A 19,876-nucleotide genomic window follows, 5' to 3' on the forward strand; every position below is an offset into this window, starting at 1 on the left:
TCAATTTTTGATAGTATAAATATAGAATTTATTTATTTGATTAATTATTATTCTTAATATATTAATATAGTTTTATTTAAAATATATGACTATACAATTATTGTGTTTTCTTCTTTTAACGTATTTTTTGAACAACTACGTTAAAACAAGCTGAACATGCTCTCAATCAATCCTATCACTGAAGCAATATGAAAGGTCCTCAATTTCCATTGCGGAGGGCAAGCTGTAGGAGGGATATTATTAGGAATAGTAGTGGGGTATGCTATCAAATTGTAATTCACGCATGCAACAAACATATACATGAGACAATTAATACGTATTGTATATTAATGTTGAATATTATATATGCAGGCAGGTTGGATTTTGTTGTTGTCAATAATGACTTGGCCACCAAAGGCCGGTGGCCTAACAAGCATAACTGCCTACTTCCAAAATAGGAGTTTAGAGTTCGAAACCCCGCTCTTCCGATTCAAATATATCAATAATAATAGAGAAAGTCTACACTTAAGCTCTGACCTTCTGCCCACACCACACACCGTCCATGTGGCTTTTAATTTTTTTTTTTCGTGTACAGTAAATTATTTTTTTTACTCTTTTCAGATACAGTTTCGTGTTCCCCCTTTCCCACTTTCCCCTGTCCCGTACGCGACGCATCTCAGATCCATTCCCCCTCCAAATACATTTTCAATTCGAGAAAGTCATCCCTCCAAGTTAACGCCTCCGAGAGCTCTCTTCTTCCTTCTGCATCTAGCTCTTCAGCAAACTCAAATTCCAAATCCAGAAAGTCATCAGGGTTAATTTGTGCAATGAGCTCTGAGTACGAATCTATTAAGCCCTGATCAAAGTCAAAATCCATCATTTGAGACACTCCTGCTTCATTGGAATTGGAGGTGGAATGTGACCAGTTGCTTGTTGCCACCCTTGAGAACAAAGGGCATTCTGATGAGTTATCTATCTCTTTCTCAGTCCTCAAGTTGTAATGGGGGGATCGAGGCATTGGACTTGAACTCACATGTTTCATGAGCTCAAAAACACGAGGATCTAAAGAGTTATTGTTGTCTTCTATTTCCTCCTCCTTGAAGGGGGCACCAACTGGGCTTGGATTGCTTTCAGAATCTTTTAGCTCTGGTTTTTCAGTAACAGGGTTGGTATCCTTAACAACGTCAAAATTAGAGCTGTGTGCAGGGAGAGAGACATATATTACAGGATACTCCAATATAACTAAACTGGAAAATTGTTGCTTTATTGAGGCCCTCACGTCCAACTCCAGGAAAGGTGATACGGAGCCCTGCAAAACTCAAAATAATAGGTCATGTCTCCATAACAAACATAAGAGAGAAAAAAGAGAAAGGGGGAGGGGGGGAGAAGGGGGGGGGGGGTGTGGAGTCCTACAGCTGCCAGTGAAATTGTTTCAGTACCAAAGTGACTGACAAGTCTAATTACCCCTTCTCATATGAATAGTAACCCACAAAAACCCAATCCTCCTGTCCGCCATTACATCCACCCATGGTTCAACTTAGCCCAAAAATCCCTATGTGGTGGTATCTGGTCAAATGATGAATGCTTGTGGGTATCTTCTATACATATATAATTTCATATTGGTACCGGAAATGAGTTGAGATTCCAATCTTGTGCTGGTGGGTGTTCTTTTAATCAGATTTTACAATGCCTATTAATGATTCTTTCAGGAAAAAATCTATCTTGTGGACCATTGAATGGCGGTTTTACTCAACAGACATTGTTTTACTTGATCATGGGTGAGCTGTCATATGAACTCTTCCACTCCGGACCCCATTTTTTCTCTACAATGGATGGATTCTCTTATCCTATTAGACAAGTTGGTTTAACCAAAAAATGTATTTGGAGGGAAAATAGATCTGAGATGCACTGCGTACGGGACAGGAGAAAGGGGGAAAGGGGGAACACGAAACTGTATCTGAAAAGAGTAAAAAAATTAATTTACTGTACACGAAAAAAAAAATTAATTTAAAAGCCATGTAGGCGGTGTGTGGTGTGGGCAGAAGGTCGGGGCTTAAATGTAGACTTTCTAATAATAATAATAATAATAATAATAATAATAATAACTTTTTTATTTTTATTTTTAGAGCTAGCCTACTTGACCATACCAAACCAACTTTAGGTAGGAAGTCTATTTCAAAAAAACAAAAAAAAAAAAAAAAACTTTAGGTAGGAAGTCTATCAAAGACAAAGAAGTCGACGTTAACAAGTTCTGCCCCAACCTCAAGCAACTTTATAAGTCAACCTCATTAATTATGTAGCATATTTTCTAGACTATAAGAATATTATTAAATTTTTAATAAATATTAATAAGAGCAATATAAATTTATCTCAAAGAACATGTTTCAACCAGATTATACATTATCTAAGTTTATATGATAATAGAAAAATATCAATACACTGTAAAGATATAATGTTTCTAAAATATATATGATGTCCCCATGGCATCAATATACGACAAAATTATTATATTAGAGATATCACATGTTGTGGACTCCATAATAAATAACATGCTCACATTGAATTTTTAAAATTCATAAATCTTGTGAAGAGCTGGATCTGAGCGAACCAGATGGATTACAGTGTCTAATCTTCAACAATCTACTACGGTCCAGGAACATCTGTCCTTCATCAAACATTAAATAAAAAAAAATGTTACATGATCTAAACTTTACGAAATTAATCAACCTTGTGCGACAGAAGCATCTCTACAACCTGCTTCATGGTGGGTCTATCATCCTTGTCTTCGGCCACGCACTGTAAAGCTACTTTAACCAGAAGTTCCAACGTAGCCATGCCATATTTTCCATCCATGCTGGGTTCTACGATTTCTTCAATCAACGACTCCCTTGAAGCAGCAATTTTATTCATGATTTCCTCCCTCAGTAACGTGACTCGCCTCCTATACTTTCTCGCTCCTCTGCATTCAGAGGTATGCATGCCCGAGGGGCTGTATCCAGTAACCATTTCCAACAAAACGACTCCATAACTATAGACATCCACTTTAGAAGTGATGGGAAGATTGTAAACCCATTCAGGAGCCATGTAACCTCTGGTTCCTCTCATCTTAGAGAAGCTTGAACCATCAACCTCACCTCTATTTCGTAGTTTAGACAGGCCAAAATCTGCTATCTTTGGTTGATAGTTTGAGTCCAGGAGTATGTTCTGAGGCTTCACATCGCAATGTAATACCCATTCTAGGCACTCTTCATGCAAATAAGCTAGGCCTTTCACTGTGCCCACTGCAATTTCAAACCTTTTTTCCCAATCAAGTGTATTTGAACTAAGAATTTTCGCCAAGGATCCAAGCTCCATGTACTCGTACACTAGAAGTCGGTGCTTCCCCTCTGCACAGTATCCCCAGATCTCGATCAAGTTCATGTGATTAAGCCTCCCAACGGTGTTTACTTCTGCTAGGAACTCTGCTTCTCCTTGGGTGGCATCGTTGAGGCGCTTGATTGCAGCTACCCGCTGATCAGGTAGTACTCCTTTGTATACTGCCCCTCCTGCTCCTTGTCCAATCAGTTCCCTGAAACCCTGCATCGCCCTTTTCAGCTCAGAGAAGGTGAATCTTTTGAATCTAGTTGTCAGGAGGTATTCTTGTGCAGCTGGATCAGAATTTTTACTAGTCCTTGACAAGAAAACAAACACTAGGAAAATGTAAGTAACCTCTACACCACCCAAGATAGTGGCAAACCAAAGCAAAAGCTTCACCGTCTGATTTTCGTAAGTTTTTCTTTGTTGCGTAACTGGTTTGTATAAACATTCTAACCTTTGTTCTTTATCAGTCGTCTTGTTATAAACAAGACCAGCTTTGGGTAGCCTTAGATACAAATCTCCTTCGAAACCGGGTGAACGTCGTCCGTTGGCTAGAAGAAACTTGGGGTAACAATCATTGGCACCCGCACCATCCTGATGATCTGTGCTAAATTTAAATTGGAAACCTTTGCAATTACACCGTTTCAGGCATTCTTTTTGGCAGGTTTGTAAGGTAACATTAGGTAGGAAGTCTGAATCAGAACCATAGAACTCGACATGAGCAAGTTGGACAAAGCTAGACTCATCACTTTGATTGCAAGAAAGATTGAATTCTGGTATACACCCATAAGACCAGTCAGTCGGATCTTTCATCTTGAATCCCCGCAGGCAATTGCAGCTCCGACCAGAAGCATGATTATAACTACACAGACTATTGGGTCCACAGATTCTATGAATCCTGCATGGATCCGAGAATGCTTGCCATGTTACAACCCAATCCCTAGTCTCATTCATCTTTTGCAGGCTGTATAATCGCAGGTTGCCGTCAGTATCAAGAGTCAGTCGTCTGTGCAATACCAGAGGAAAATCTGTTGCTCGGAATTCAAACATGTCAGATGACCAGAAATAGCCCGACGCGTCTAGTACCGCAGCTCTACTATTGTTGTACCTAGACCTTTCGTTTTCTGCAGGGTCAGTAAAGGATGGATCGGGCCAGTAGAGACTGGATATCGTCGGATCTTGGAAAAGCAGGCTGAGGACATTATCATTGTCGAAAGAGAGTTTGTAGTAGCCAGAAAAATAGTCACCTTGGCGTGACTTTGACACTAGGCTTGAAACCGAGGTTAGTGTTTGTCGAGGGAGAAGAGTATCTGTAGGTGAATCAAAGCTTTGCCAGATGACACCATTATGAGAGTTATAATGAAGAACGAGATTGCCTGTGTTTAGGAGCTGTAGCTGCAATTGGGAGGTCCGTGATGTGGTCAAGGCTGCCGTTTTAGTGGTCCAAATGATGTTACCAACAGAGTTTCTGAGGATAAGCTTGCCATCTTTCGAAAGTGAGATTGCCGAACCTCTTTCAACAGGATCGTCTCGGTTTGCCATCCAAACGACTGTGGGAACCGAGGATATTGTTAACCATATGGAAAAGCAGAAAGCGTTATCCCCAACGGGGAAAAACCCTACAGAGAATTCACCACTCGCTGAAACTAACTTGTCGCTTGGTTTCCCGACAGATAGAGATGAGCCTTTGAGAATGTCAAGCGCTTTAGATGAAGATAGAGGAGTTTGCAGGAGAAAAAGAAGAAGGAACGTTGAGATATCCATGGGAAATGCAAGAGTTAATTTCCTCGAGATCTTTCTACTTGCTGAAATTTTCTTATACTGCACTTTGAATTCCCACGACAAGAATTTGACCTATTAGTTCCCGTTTGAAGACGCAATTGGTTTGGTCTCATATCGAAATCTAAATGCAATCCAAACAAAATTATTTTTTATTTTTCTTTCATACTTTTTTATCTAATCCTTACTAATCATTTTAAAAAAAATAAAAATTATTATTAATTATTATAACTTTCTCAAATGTTCATATAAAATATAAAAAGTAATTCAATTCTTTTAAATTTTAAAATAAAAATAATATTAAAAAATTATATTCTAATAATATTTTAATTTTATAGTATTTTTATTCAATTTTTTTTCTTATTTTATAAAATTTTATAAAACATCTTAACTAAAAATGTTTCATTATTATTTATAAATAATTTCATAACAATTATTTACAAACCATTTTATTACTATTCACATATTTTAATTATCATCCCATTTTCCCAGCATTTCTTAGAGTTTGTTCGTATGACTTAGGCATTAATTGCCCATCAATGATTTTTACTGATTCACTAAAACAAAAATTAGATTTAGTGACAGATGGAACTGTCACAAGAAATGGAAAACACGTCACGAAATACATTAGGTGACGGTTATAAACCATCACCACCATCGTCATGAAATGTGCATCACATAATACATATGGTGACAGTTTACTGTACAAGCGTCACTAAAAATATTTTTAGTGACAGTTTGTGATGTGCCGTTTGAAATAACGTTCGAACGTTTTCTTTTCTGTGACAGCTAGAATCTGTCACAGAATATTACGTTCGAACGAAAAATATAACGTTTGAACGTAAACTAGACAAATTGACATCCGAATGAGAGCAGGTAACGTTTGTTGATTATAGTTCGAATGTATCATATTTATGTTTGAACGTTTATAAGTTTGAACGTTACATTCGAAGTTAGATTCCAACGTAAACGAACCAATGTCCGAACGTGCTTATCATAATGTTCGGACGTTCATTCCAATATTAAGAAACTAGAGTTCAAATGCAAGAAGTACGTTCAAAGGTTTGGAACGTTAAACGTTTAAACATTTGAACGTTATGTTCATTTGTCGATGTAAACGTTCGAAGGTTATGTTATAATTTTGTGTGGTTACGTTCGAACGTGTGTTCGAATGTGGCATACTGTTCAAACGTATTTTATTTACATTTGAACGTACATATCAGAAATACTAAACTCATCCAATTAATAAACATAAAAATTATACCAATTGTATCATATTACATAACATATTTCACAACCAACAATGTTTGCAACTGTTTTCTAAGTAGATATTAAAAATTTAATACACTAATAAAATTCATTTATTTTTCTTTCCTCATCCACCACGATTCTGTTGTAATGACATAACACGCTCCATTTGCAGCATCATCTCCCGCTGCACTTGCTCTTGGACCTCACTACGTATTCTTTCCTCCTGGTGTTGAAATTAAAAGATGCAATTGGATCTACAATAGCCACGGTTCCACCTGATAAGGATGCAGCTGTTACATGAAGAATTCTGTTATGCATTATGAGTTGTCAATATTCTTTTATTTGTTTTTATCATTTACAATTGTAATCTATAAATAGACACACACAGACTGTGTACAATGTAAGAATCATTTTATACAAATTCAGTTAGTGCCTTTTTCAGCTTTCTGTTACTCTCTTCATTTTTCGCTTTCTGCGTCACTGTCAACATGGTATCATGAGCCATGATAGATACCCCTTCAGACACTGAAGACGCCCATTCCTCTCCTATTATCTCCAATATGCCTTCCAATCCACAAACAGACCCACACCACCCCGTTAGCCCCTATTATATCCAACCTGGTGAAGGAGCATCTTCACCATTAGTTCCCGATTTACTCACCACTGAGAACTATGTCACATGGGCAAGAACTATGCGTCGCGCCCTCAATATCAAAAATAAAATCGGTTTTATCGATGACAAAATTCCCAAACCTTCCAACACTGCAGACCCCTTATATGCACCTTGGGAACGCTGCAATGATATGTTGATATCATGGATACAACATTCGGTTGGCTTTGAACACAGGTCAAGCATAGCTGACTCACTCAAAAATGAGTAGCACAAAGGCTATCCCAAGTGCGGGAGGATGTCGCGTAATAATTAAGAATAAATTCCTAGATCGTCTCTTCAGGGAAAGTTACTTAAAATCAAACTCGTTGAAAATGGTGAACATATTCACAAAGAGAAAATAAAAATGATGGTATGTGCAATGGATGGAAGAGTGCAACAAGAATGAAAAAAAAGGCACTAGTCATGGACTAGATTCATACTTTTAGATTTTTGAGTGTCGAAATGAAATGTAAAAGATTAACAAAATGAAATTAACAACCAAAGAATAAACTAAACTGAACAATCTTAATTAATCTGAAAATTAAACAATAAAACTGAAATTATTTAAGTCCTAATTAAATAATTAAACTTTAATCAATCTAATATGAAATGGAACTAAGAGATTAATAAAATTAAGTTAAGAATTAAACTAGATTAAAAAATAATTGACAAAATACGAACTGAAAATTGAAAAGCCTCAAAATCAAGATTCTAGAGTTCATCATTGTATTCAAATCACAAATTCTCAAAATTAATCTATAGCAATTGTAATCACTATTAAATGAAACTTAAAGAAGTGAGAAAAATAAATAACATGAAGTAAATAAACAGCAAATAAATTGCCCAAACTTCTAAGCCAAAAATCTTAAAAATATTTCATAAACTTAAAACTGAAATTAAATAAAAAGTAGGGAGTGAAAAAGATCAAGCTAATCGAATGAAGATGGAGATTGAAAGCAGTGGAGGAGATTAGACTATAGTAATAATTAGACCCCTTAAAGAGCTCTTCAATGTGTTGCGACATGAATGAATGCTAGAGAGGAAAGATCTTTGTGCGGCTTGAAATATGCTCCCTTGAAGAAATTAAGTGTGCGGCCTGCTATCTCTCTAGAGTAGAAAAAATAAGTGTGCGGCGTTCTATTTTACTAAACCAAAAATTGAAAAAAATCTCTCCCGCGGTGCTCAATGAAAAGAAATATATATGCAGGTCAAAAGTCCATCCAGCATTCAATTCCTATTCCGTGCGGCGTGCTTGTACCCCCATTACATAAACCCCATTACATAAAGTTGTTGCCGTGCGTGAATCAAATGCCCAAGGAATTAAATTGTGTACGGCAACTTGACTTTTCAAAATGGAAATAATGTGTTTTTCCTTTTTACCCATGCAACTTGACTTTTCAAAATGGAAATATGTCTTCAAAGTTTCAAGTCAAAAGTTGCCGTGTAAGAATTGAAGTCCCATAGAAAAAGTTCATCAAAACCACTACTAATTGACATGTGGCACTCAATGAATCTCTTTCCAACTCCATGAAGACCAAGTCAAAGTTTCATTTTCATTTATTAGCGTATATAAAAAAATTAAAAATAAAAATTAGAAATAAAATAAAATAAAATAAAAATAAAAAATAGAATATCAAAAATATATTATGCATGTAAAGAAACATTGTCCAATTTAAATTACAGGTTATAAAATTAAGCATAAATTCATGCTATTAATCAATTTAAATCACAACTTGGATTTATGCATCTTAATCATTTTTCCATCTAAAACCAATAATAATGTAATGAAAGAATTAAAATATATTGGTTCTAAATGTATAAAAAATATGCAATATTTCAACTCAATCACACCCCCCAACTAGCATTTTGCTAATCCTTAAGTAAAATAGTGAAAATTAATTGAGATGAATAATACATAAAGATCGAAATTCGAACAGAAACAATCAAGCACAATTCTAAATTCTCACAAAAGTGACACGTTACTACTTAACCCCCAGGGGCTATACCCACCAAGACTATCTCAACAATCTTTCATATAGAATTAAGGCAAACGTCTCAAAACTCAAATGTGTGTGTGGAGCTAAACTGGCTGTGTGTTCCTCATTACTAGTCATGATTTGTCATAGGATTTTTCAACCTTAAGATTAATCTTTGTTGATTCTAACTACCTCAAAGCCCAAGAGACTAGTAGTTTTCATGCCAGCTCTGTTTTTAAATGTTGAACACTCAACCCCAAAAGTCTTGGGTAACTATTTCTAGCCCTTTTACATAGGAAAGTTCACTAAGTCGCCTTTATTCCCTTTTTTTTCTGATCTTTTCAAATCTCACTTTTTTTCATCTTTTTTTTTTTCCTTTTATTTTTATTTTTTAGGCATGGGTTGATAGTCCTGCAATTTACTTCTCCTGTGTTAAATCAGTGAATAGTAAATAAGGAACACTACAAGCGTAAGCATGTGCAAAATGTCCTTCAAAATTTGTCTTTCGTTCTGCAAAAATCTTATCAAGTCTTATCTCAATAAGTATAGCATCCCGGTGTTTCAAGCCACACATCAACAAAATATGATGCATCAAAAATCATGTTCTATGCTTAAGCTTGAAAATAAATCTTCACAAAATGATTCCGCTCAACTACTCCACCAAGATGCTCAGATTTCACAAAATACCAGTAATGGAGTGTGTCAATCATATATGTATCAATGCACATCATATTAATTTTTAATTTTTAATTTGTTTTTTTTTTATATCTGTGCACACACGCTACCCCCAACTAGTGAGAGACATGGTCCTCAATGAATCGAACGAAAGAAAACAAAGTGTACAGAAATAAGTAAACAAAAAAAAAAATCAACATGAAATATAAAATCAAAGCAAAATAACAAATAATGATAATAAAAAAAATGCAAGTAAAGAAAACTGTAAAGAGGGAAAAAGAATCAAAACACTTCCCTGGAATCTTGCACAAGCAAGATCTTTTGTATGCATCAAAGACTTTCAGAAATGACTTTAGACGTTGTCCGTTGACAGTGAAGCAATTTCCATTCTTCAGATTCACAATGTCTACCGCGCCATGAAGATGAACCTTCTTTACAATGTACGGTCCACTCCATCGTGATTTCAATTTACTAGGAAAAATATGTAAGCGAGAGTTGTAAAGAAGAACTTCCTGGCCAAGTGTAAAATGCTTTGGATAAATTTTCTGATCATGTAGAATTTTCATGCATTCCTTCGCCAGCTGAGCGTTGTCATAAGCATTCCGACGAGATTCATCCAATTCATTGATCTGCAATTTTCTCAACCCTGAAGTTTCATCAAGTAACATGTTAACATGTTTTATAACCCAAAGAGCTCGATGCTGAATATCAACAGGTAAATGATAAGCTTTACCATAAACTAATCGATAAGGGGACATCCCTAGATTTGTTTTAAAAGTTGTCCTATAAGCCCACAAAGCATCAATAAGCTTAACTGACCAATCTTTTCTATTAGGATTAATAGTTTTCTCTAAAATGATTTTTATCTCTCTATTTGCCAATTCTGCTTGCCAATTTGTTTGAGGGTGATAAGGAGTAGAAACTCGGTATGTGATACCATATTTCTTCATGAGTGTAGAAAATGGTTTGTTGCAAAAATGAGAACCCCCATCACTTATGATAACTTTGGGCATGCCAAAACGAGTAAACAAAGATTGCAAAAATTTTAGGACAACACGATGGTCATTTGTTTTGCAAGCGACGGTCTCCACCCATTTTGAAACATAATCCACAGCTAATAAAATATATGTGTTTTCAAAGGAAATTGGAAAAGGTCCCATGAAGTCTATTCCCCAACAATAAAAAATTTCTAAGGTAAGAATAGGGGAAATAGGCATCATGTCTCTTTTGCTAATGGATCCCAATTTTTGACAAGGCTCACAAGCCTTACAAAAATTATAAGCATCTTGAAATATGGAAGGCCAGTAAAAACTGCTTTGCAAAATTTTAGCGACTGTTTTCTTTGTTGAAAAATGACCACCACATGCACCCATATGACAAAATCTCAACACTGAAGAAAACTCATCATCAGGAATGCATCTTCGAATCAATTGGTCCGAACAATATTTGAAAAGGTATGGATCATCAAAGTAAAAGTGTCGTACCTCAGAGAGAAATCGACGCTTATCTTGGGTGGACCATTCAGAAGGCATTCGCTCAGTCACCAGATAATTGACTATGTCAGCATACCAGGGAGCTCTATTAATCACAAATAGCTACTCATCCGAGAAACTATCATCAAGAGGAAAGCTGACATTTGAAGAAGAGGATGATGGCAATCTAGAGAGGTGGTCAGCAACCACATTTTCAACTCCTTTCTTGTCCTTAATGTTGATGTTGAACTCTTGAAGTAGTAGAATCCAGCGAATCAAACGTGGTTTTGCATCTTTCTTAGCCAACAAATACTTAAGAGCAGAGTGGTCAGTGAAAATAGTAACAAGAGAACCAAGAATGTAAGTCCGAAATTTATCAAGTGCAAAAACCACTGCAAGCAATTCTTTTTCAGTAGTGGTATAATTTTTCTAAGTATCATTCAAGGTTCTATTGACATAATAAATCACAAAAGGTCTATTATCCACATGCTGCCCCAAAACAGCTTCTAAGGCATAATCACTTGCATCTGTCATGATTTCAAAAGGAAGGTCCCACTGCGGGGGTTGCATAATAGGGGCAGTGATAAGCGATTTTTTAAGGGTATCAAAAGCTTTTTGGCACTCATCAGTCCAAACAAATTCAATATCATTTTGTAAAAGAGTGCACAAAGGTTTTGCAATAGAACTGAACCCTTGATTAAACCGCCTATAAAAGCCAGCATGACCAAGAAAAGAACGAATATCCTTAACCGTCCTAGGTATAGGAAGTTTAGATATTAATTCAATTTTTTCCTTGTCGACCTTTATACCTTCAGAAGAAACAATATGTCCCAAGATAATGCCGAGTAACCATAAATTGGCATTTCTCCCAATTAAGTAAAAGATTTTTTTCCTCACATCTCTGGAGAATACGTGCCAAATTATGCAAACAACTATCAAAAGATTTCCCAAAAACAGAGAAGTCATCCATGAATATTTCACAAATATCATCAATCATGTCAGAAAAAATACTCATCATGCATCTCTGAAAAGTAGCTGGAGCATTACACAAACCAAAAGGCATTCTAGTAAAAGAAAAGGTGCCAAAAGTATAGGTGAAAGTGGTTTTCTCCTGGTTCTCAAGCATTACAGCAATTTGATAATAACCAGAGTATCCATCCAAGAAGCAATAAAATGCATTACCAGCCACTCTTTCTAAAATTTGATCCGAGAATGGTAAAGGAAAATGATCCTTCCTACTAGCTGAATTAAGTTTTCTATAATCAATGCACATTCTCCAACCAGTAACCATTCTAGTTGGAATCAACTCATTTTTATCATTTTTGACAACAGTTAAACCAGATTTTTTTGGTACCACTTGAGTTGGACTTACCCACTTACTGTCTGAGATGGGGTAAATGATACCCACTGCGAGCAGTTTAAGCATTTCCTCTTTAACAACTTCCTTCATAGTAGGATTGAGCCTACGTTGAGCATCACGAACTGGTCTAGCATCATCTTTAAGATGGATTCTTTGGGTACAAACAACAGCATCAATACTTTTGATGTCGGCTATTGTCCAACCAATTGTGCATCGATGCTTTTTTAAGACTTCAATCAACTGGGCTTCATCATTCTGATTTAACTTTGAGGAAATCACCATAGGAAAAGTGTCTTCTTCAGGACCAAGAAACACATACTTTAAATCTTGAGGAAGTGGTTTCAGTTCCAACTAGGGAACTTCTTCCTCTGAAGATTTAAGTATGTCTGGTGGTGGTAGAGTTTCAAACTGGGGTTTCCATCTTGCGCCTGCAAATTATACTTCAAGTGGTAAAGAAGAATCTGCAAAACAATCCAAAAATTCAACATGGTCAGTTTTTTCATCAAGTAAAGATTCAGGTGTCTAAAAAATAGAATCATTATTAGAGAAAGGAAAAGCTGAGCAAATAAATTATGTTGGTGTCAAACTCTTCACAGCATTCAAATAACTTGTGTCATCAAAATATGTTGGCATCTTGCAAGCATTGAAAACGTTCAACTCAAGTGTCATATTCCCAAAAGTAAGCTTCAAAACTCCACTTCTGCAATTAATCAAAGCATTTGATGTAGCTAGAAATGGTCTTCCAAGGATGACAGGAGCTTGGTAAATAGTGGAGGCTGGCTGCTGCATATCAAGAACTACAAAATCCACTGGGTAGTAAAATTTTTCCACCTGGACCAGCACATCCTCTACAATACCCCTCAACTCCTTAACTTATCTGTCAGCCAACTGTAGCATGATAGAGGTCTTTTTCAGCTCACCCAATCCCAACTGCTCATACACTGAGAATGGTAGCAAGTTCACACTACTCCCCAAATCAAGTAAAGCTCTCCCAATGTGTGACTCACTGATCATAATGTAAATGTTGGGAGAGTCGGGATCTCCAAAATTCTGAGGAGTCTCGCTCGATATCAATGCACTGACTTGCTCCTTTAGGAAAGCTTTCTTCTTTACATTCAGCTTCCTCTTCACTGTGCACAAGTCCTTCAAAAATTTTGCATATGAAGGCACCTGTTGTATGGCATCCAAGAGTGGAATATTAACATTACTTGCTTGAAAATCTCCTGAATCTCAGTGTGGTATTTGCTCTTTTGGCTAGCTGCCAATCTCTGAGGATAGGGAACCACAGGTTGGTACCCCCTACTAGTTTCAGCCTCTCCACTCACAGGCTTCTTCAACTCTAGTCTCACTACCTCTGGTTCTTTCTCAACTTCATCAGTCTCTGCTGCATCTTCAGGTGTAGGAGCAACTACCTGTATGTCTATGGTCATCTCAGGTTGGGGAACTTCCTTCCCACTTCTCAAAGTAAGAATGGCCTTCGCTGTCTCAATAATGTCCCCTGAGACATTTTGCACTTGCTGTTGTTGTTGCCTGTATACTTGAGGATTAGGTTGAGGCTGTGCTGAAAATTTTCCTTTATCTAGAGTGCTCAAGGTCGTGCTCATTTTATTAATAGTGCCACGCAACTCATTTATGGCCTGAGTGTTCTGATTGTTTGTGGTGGCCTGAATCTGCATGAATTGCTGAAGTGTATTGGCCATATGTGCCATACTATCATCTAGAGACTTCTTTGTAGATGATGGAGGCTGAGAACTTTGTGCAGCTACATGGGGCTGAAATCCAGGAGGAGCTACAAAAGGATAACTCTAAGAACTCTGATATGGCTGATACTGGTGCTGAGGAGCACCCTGATGAAATGGATGCTGCTGAGATGATGGAGACCGGCCAGGCTAATCATTTCTCCATGAGAAATTTGGGTGATTCCTCCGTCTCAGATTATGTGTGTTGGAAAAAGGCTGATTATGTGCTCTGTTAACCCAGTTAGCTGATTGCATCTGCTCAGATCCACTTTCTTGAAATATTGGCATAATCGGGCAGTCTGGGGTCTTATGGTTCGAATCAGCACATATAAAACATGCCTCTACTACTTTCACAGCCTTCACTTTTTCCATTTCCATGACCTCCAGTCTTCTAGTTAAAGCAGCTATTCGGGCTTGAATATCAGTGTCTTCCTTAAGCTCATATATGCCCCCTCTAGAAATAGCCCTTAGTGGCTGTGATGTTAATGGCACTCGATCAGTACAAGTGTTCCACTGTTGTGCACTCTCAGCAAGATAGTCAAAAAATGATAGTGCTTCATCGAGTTCCTTGCTAAAGAATTCTCCATTACACATCGTCTGAACAAAATGCTTGCATTCTGGAGTGAAACCAGTGTAAAAATAGCTCACCAATCTCTAAGATTCGAAAGCATGATGTGGACAGATATTTACCAAATCTTTAAATTTTTCCCAACTGGCCTGAAAAGTCTCATCAGGTTTCTGATTGAATTGACTGATTTGCTTTTGCAAAAACTGAGTTCTCTGAAAAGGAAATTTTTTTTGTAAGAATTCACACTGCATATCAGACCAACTAGAGATAAAATTATGCCTCAAAGAATTAAACCAAATCTTTGCTTTATCCTTTAAAGAGAAAGGAAATAAATGAAGTCTAATAAATTCATCAGTAATGACCCTAGTAATAAAAGTAGTGCAAGCCAACTCAAAATCTGTCAAGTGCTGGTAAGGACTCTTAGAATCCATCATGTGGAACTGAGGTATCACTGACATCATACCATGCTTAATAAATATTAGGTGTATCTTTGGATAAAACAATGCATCAAGGTGTAGTGGTGCGAGTGGGCTGCAAATAATCCTTAAGAGTGCGTAATGCAGGTGCAGCCATGGTTTGTTCAATTTCAATATCCTCGCTCATAGAAGAGACAGAAGAGCTATCTATCTCTGAGCTATGTATACTACTCTCAACACTTGATGTGACTCTAAGCAACCTATTTGAATTGTCTCTCACCCATGACATGAAACATCAATCTAAATAGCATAAATAAGATTCAAGTGACTGAGTGGTAGATGCAAATGAAATGTGTAACCAGAGATAAGATAGTGAAAAAATATAAAAATAAAAAATAACAAGTTTAAATTTAAGTTAAACAACTTTCCCTGGCAACGGCGCCAAGAACTTGACTCACTCAAAAATGAGTAGCACAAAGGCTATCCTAAATGTAGGAGGATGTCGCATAATAATTAGAAATAAATTCCTAAATCGTCTCTTCAGGAAAAATTACTTAAAATCAAACTCGTTGAAAATGGTGAACATATTCACAAAGAGGAAATAAAAATGATAGTATGTGCAATGGATGAAAGAGTGCAACAAGAATGAAAAAAAAAGGCATTAGTCATGGAATAGATTCATATTTTTAGATTTTTGAGTGTCGAAATGAAATGTAAAAGATTAACAAAATGAAATTAACAATCAAAGAATCAACTAAACTGAACAATCTTAATTAATCTGAAAATTAAACAATAAAACTGAAATTATTTAAGTCCTAATTAAACTTTAATCAATCTAATATGCCATGGAACTAAGAGATTAATAAAATTAATCTAAGAATTAAACTAGATTAAAAAATCATTGACAAAATACGAACTGAAAATTGAAAAGTCCCAAAATCAAGATTCTAGAGTTCATCATTGTATTCAAATCACAAACTCTCAAAATTAATCCATAGCAATTGTAACCACTATTAAATGAAACTTAAAGAAGTGAGAAAAATAAATAACATGAAGTAAATAAACAGCAAATAAATTGCCCAAATTTCTAAGCCAAAAATCTCAAAAATATTCCATAAACTTAAAACTGAAATTAAATAAAAAGTAGGGAGTGAAAAAGATCAAGCCAATCAAATGAAGATGGAGATTGAAAGCAGTGGAGAAGGCTGGATTGTAGCAACAATTAGATCCCTCAAGGAGCTCTTCAACATGTTGCAACGTCAATGACTGCTAGAGAGGCAAGATCCTTGTGCGGTTTGGAATATGCTCCCTTGAAGAAATTAAGTGTGCGGCCTGCTATTTCTCTAGAGTAGAAAAAATAAGTGTGCGGCGTTCTATTTTACTAAACTAGAAAATGAAAAAAATCTCTCCCGCGGCGCTCAATGAAAAGAAATATATATGCAGGTCAAAAGTCCATCCAGCATTCAATTCCTATTCCGTGTGGCGTGCTTGTACCCCCATTACATAAAGTTGTTGCCGTGCGTGAATCAAATGCCGAAGGAATTAAATTGTTTACGGCTTCCCAGGTTAAGTTCAAAATAATGTGTTTTGCCTTTTTACCCATGCAACTTGACTTTTCAAAGTGGAAATATGTCTTCAAAGTTTCAAGTCAAAAGTTGCCGTGTAAGAATTGAAGTCCCATAGAAAAAGTTCATCAAAACCACTACTAATTGACATGTGGCACTCAATGAATCTCTTTCCAACTCCATGAAGACCAAGTCAAAGTCTCATTTTCATTTATTAGCCTATATAAAAAAATTAAAAATAAAAATTAGAAATAAAATAAAATAAAATAAAAATAAAGAATAGAATATCAAAAATATGTTATGCATGTAAAGAAACATTGTCTAATTTAAATCACAAGTTATAAAATTAAGCATAAATTCATGCTATTAATCAATTTAAATCACAACTTGGATTTATGCATCTTAATCATTTTTCCATCTAAAACCAATAATAATGTAATGAAAGAATTAAAATATATTGGTTCTAAATGTATAAAAAATATACAATATTTCAGCTCAATCAATAGCTCATGCCGACACTGCTGCAGCTGTTTGGAGCGATCTTCGAGAGCGATTCTCGAATCAAAATGCTCCCAGAATTTTTCAACTCACCAAGTCAATCTCGGCACTTACCCAAGATGAGGATTCGGTTAGTCAACACTATAATAAATTGAAGAGCTTCTGGGATGAACTGGAAATTTATGAACCCATGCTTTCATGTACGTGCAGAGTTGTCAAGACGCTGCTGGACTATGCTCACAGAAGCAAAGTTATGCAATTCCTCATGGGATTCAATGACTCATTTGATGATGTCCGTGCCCAAATCCTCCTATATGATCCTCTCCCGGTGCTGAATCGTGTCTTGTCTCTTGTACAGCAGGAAGAAAGGCGACGTCAACTTCATGCCCATCCTGCCCCGATTGCAATGGCGGTCAAAGGACCTGAACCACGTAGTCCATCTTCTTCACGAAAGGATCGCTTATTCTGTTCTCACTACAACATTTCGGGACATTCCCTGGAACGCTGCTTGAAAGCCAACCCCAATCTTCCCGTGTGCATACATTGTCACATACTAGGACACACCAAAGACAAATGCTACAAACTAAACGGATTTCCTCCAAGTCACAGAAACAATTCCAGTTTTAAATCTTATGCTAATCAATCTTCACTTGAATAGGGGCAAATCAGCAATGGACCACCTATTACTCAAGAGCAATACAACCAGCTTATCGCCTTGCTCCAACCCTCCCAATCTCCAACACTCACTTCTGCAGCAAACCAAGCTGGTTCTAGTTCATCAGCCATCGAATTCTCTCCAGTCTCTGGTATTCACTCTTGTCATTTTTCAAACACCTCACACACCATCACTAAATCTTATCACTCTTGGATAATTGATACCGGAGCTACTGATCACATGATCTGTAGCCCCCATCTCTTCACACATAACGTGTCATTTGTTTCACATACAATCAAGCTTCCCAATGGCAACTCCACAAAAGCCACGCACATTGGTGATATTCAACTTTCTGATAACTTCATTCTCAAGCATGTCTTATGCGTACCAGATTTCTCTTTTAATTTGCTTTCGGCTAAATCTTTAACCACACATTCCAATTGTTGTCTTCTATTTTTTTCTAACTCTTGTTATATTCAGGACCTTTCATCCTGGAAGACGACCCGCATGGGGACAGTGTATAATGGCTTTTATCATCTTCAAACCTCAACACCAGCTCCTAATGCTTTACAAAATTTTCTTTCTACTTTCTGTTCTAGCTATGTTAACACCACAAATGTTTCAAAGTTTGATGAATACACATTATGGCATTACAGACTTGGACATAGTTCCATGACACAACACGTCTTGAATAAAATTCGAACATCAAATTCAAAACTCACGAGTTCATCTTCATTGCCCTGTGAAATTTGTCCACTCGCGAAACAGCATAAACTTCCATTTCCTCAATCTCATACCACGGTTACCAAGCCTTTTGATTTAATTTCCGTTGATATTTGGGGCCCAAATTCAACACAAGCCTACAATGGCACCTGGTTCTTCCTTACAATTGTAGACCAATTTACCCGATGCACATGATATATTTACTGCAAAATAAATCAGAAGCTCGTGCATCAGTCCAAAACTTCTTTTCCCTTGTCTCGACGCAATTCAACACCCCAATCAAAATAATCAGAACCGATAACGGTGCCGAGTTTCATATGCCAAAATTTTACAATTCTAAAGGAACAATTCACCAACTCACATGTGTTGCCACCCCTCAACAAAATGCTCTTGCTGAACGTAAACATCAGCACATATTGAATGTTGCTAGAGCCTTGAAATTTCAATCAAGCCTACCTATGAAATATTGGACATAATTCATTAACACTGCCGTCTATTTGATCAACCGAACTCCTTCTCCTCATATGCACTACAAGTCACCTTTTGAAATACTTTACAATCAAGAACCCACATATTCCCATCTCAAAACATTCGGCTGCCTTTGTTTTGCCTCAACACTCAACCATGGTCGTTCAAAATTTGCACCCCGAGCTCGAAAATGCTTATTCATCGGCTACCCATATGGAGTGAAAGGATACAAACTCTTGGACCTCACTACCAATCAAATCTTCTTTTCCCGTGATGTTGTCTTTCACAAGCACATTTTTCCTCTCAAACAAACATCCATCGACACTCAAGATTTCAATACTTCCCCACCCCTTAGCCCATATATTTTCCCTGCTGACCACCTCAATCACGAAATCATATTACCTCATCTGCCTGACACTTCTCCTGAACCCACAAACACCTCCCATACTACCTCCCCTTCACCCTCTCAACCCAACCTCACCAATAATATTCACTCTCCACCTCCACCTCCACCTCCACCTCCACGTTGATCCACTAGAATTCGAACTGCCCCTGCATACCTTAAGGAATTTCACTGCAATGCACTATCTCCCTCCTCGTCAGAGTCCAAGATGAAAGCTACTGGATCCTCTTCCAGCACAGGTTTGCATATTCCTTATCCCCTCTCCTCTGTTTTATCTTACACTTCATTATCCCCATCTTTCAAAGCATTTACCACTTCCATCTCCATCCATATTGAACCC

At 36.8% G+C, this 19,876-nt stretch overlaps 2 protein-coding genes across 2 annotated transcripts; both read right to left on the minus strand.

Moving 5' to 3' along the window:
• Positions 1–655: 655 nt before the first annotated feature.
• Positions 656–1,508, minus strand: LOC122274686. The gene is made up of 2 exons (XM_043083702.1): positions 1,476–1,508; positions 656–1,288 (listed from the first exon to the last, which is right to left on the minus strand). The coding sequence occupies exons 1-2, from the start codon at positions 1,506–1,508 to the stop codon at positions 656–658; spliced, it is 666 nt and encodes a 221-aa protein (XP_042939636.1).
• Positions 1,509–2,593: 1,085 nt separating this feature from the next.
• Positions 2,594–5,189, minus strand: LOC122319302 (putative receptor protein kinase ZmPK1). Its single transcript, XM_043137298.1, has one exon. It carries the CDS (start codon positions 5,098–5,100, stop codon positions 2,698–2,700), a length of 2,403 nt encoding a protein of 800 aa, XP_042993232.1. The 5' UTR covers positions 5,101–5,189; the 3' UTR covers positions 2,594–2,697.
• Positions 5,190–19,876: the final 14,687 nt, after the last annotated feature.

This window comes from Carya illinoinensis, chromosome 8, assembly GCF_018687715.1.
Source record: "Carya illinoinensis cultivar Pawnee chromosome 8, C.illinoinensisPawnee_v1, whole genome shotgun sequence".
Taxonomy (NCBI): domain Eukaryota; kingdom Viridiplantae; phylum Streptophyta; class Magnoliopsida; order Fagales; family Juglandaceae; genus Carya; species Carya illinoinensis.

Coding starts and splice junctions, on each gene's coding strand:
- LOC122274686 (XM_043083702.1), bottom strand. CDS start 1,508: ATGGGTGGATGTAATGGCGGACAGGAGGATTGG. Junction 1,289..1,475: donor ATGGCGGACAGGAGGATTGG/GTTTTTGTGGGT, acceptor TGAGTTTTGCAG/GGCTCCGTATCACCTTTCCT.
- LOC122319302 (XM_043137298.1), bottom strand. CDS start 5,100: ATGGATATCTCAACGTTCCTTCTTCTTTTTCTCCTGCAAACTCCTCTA.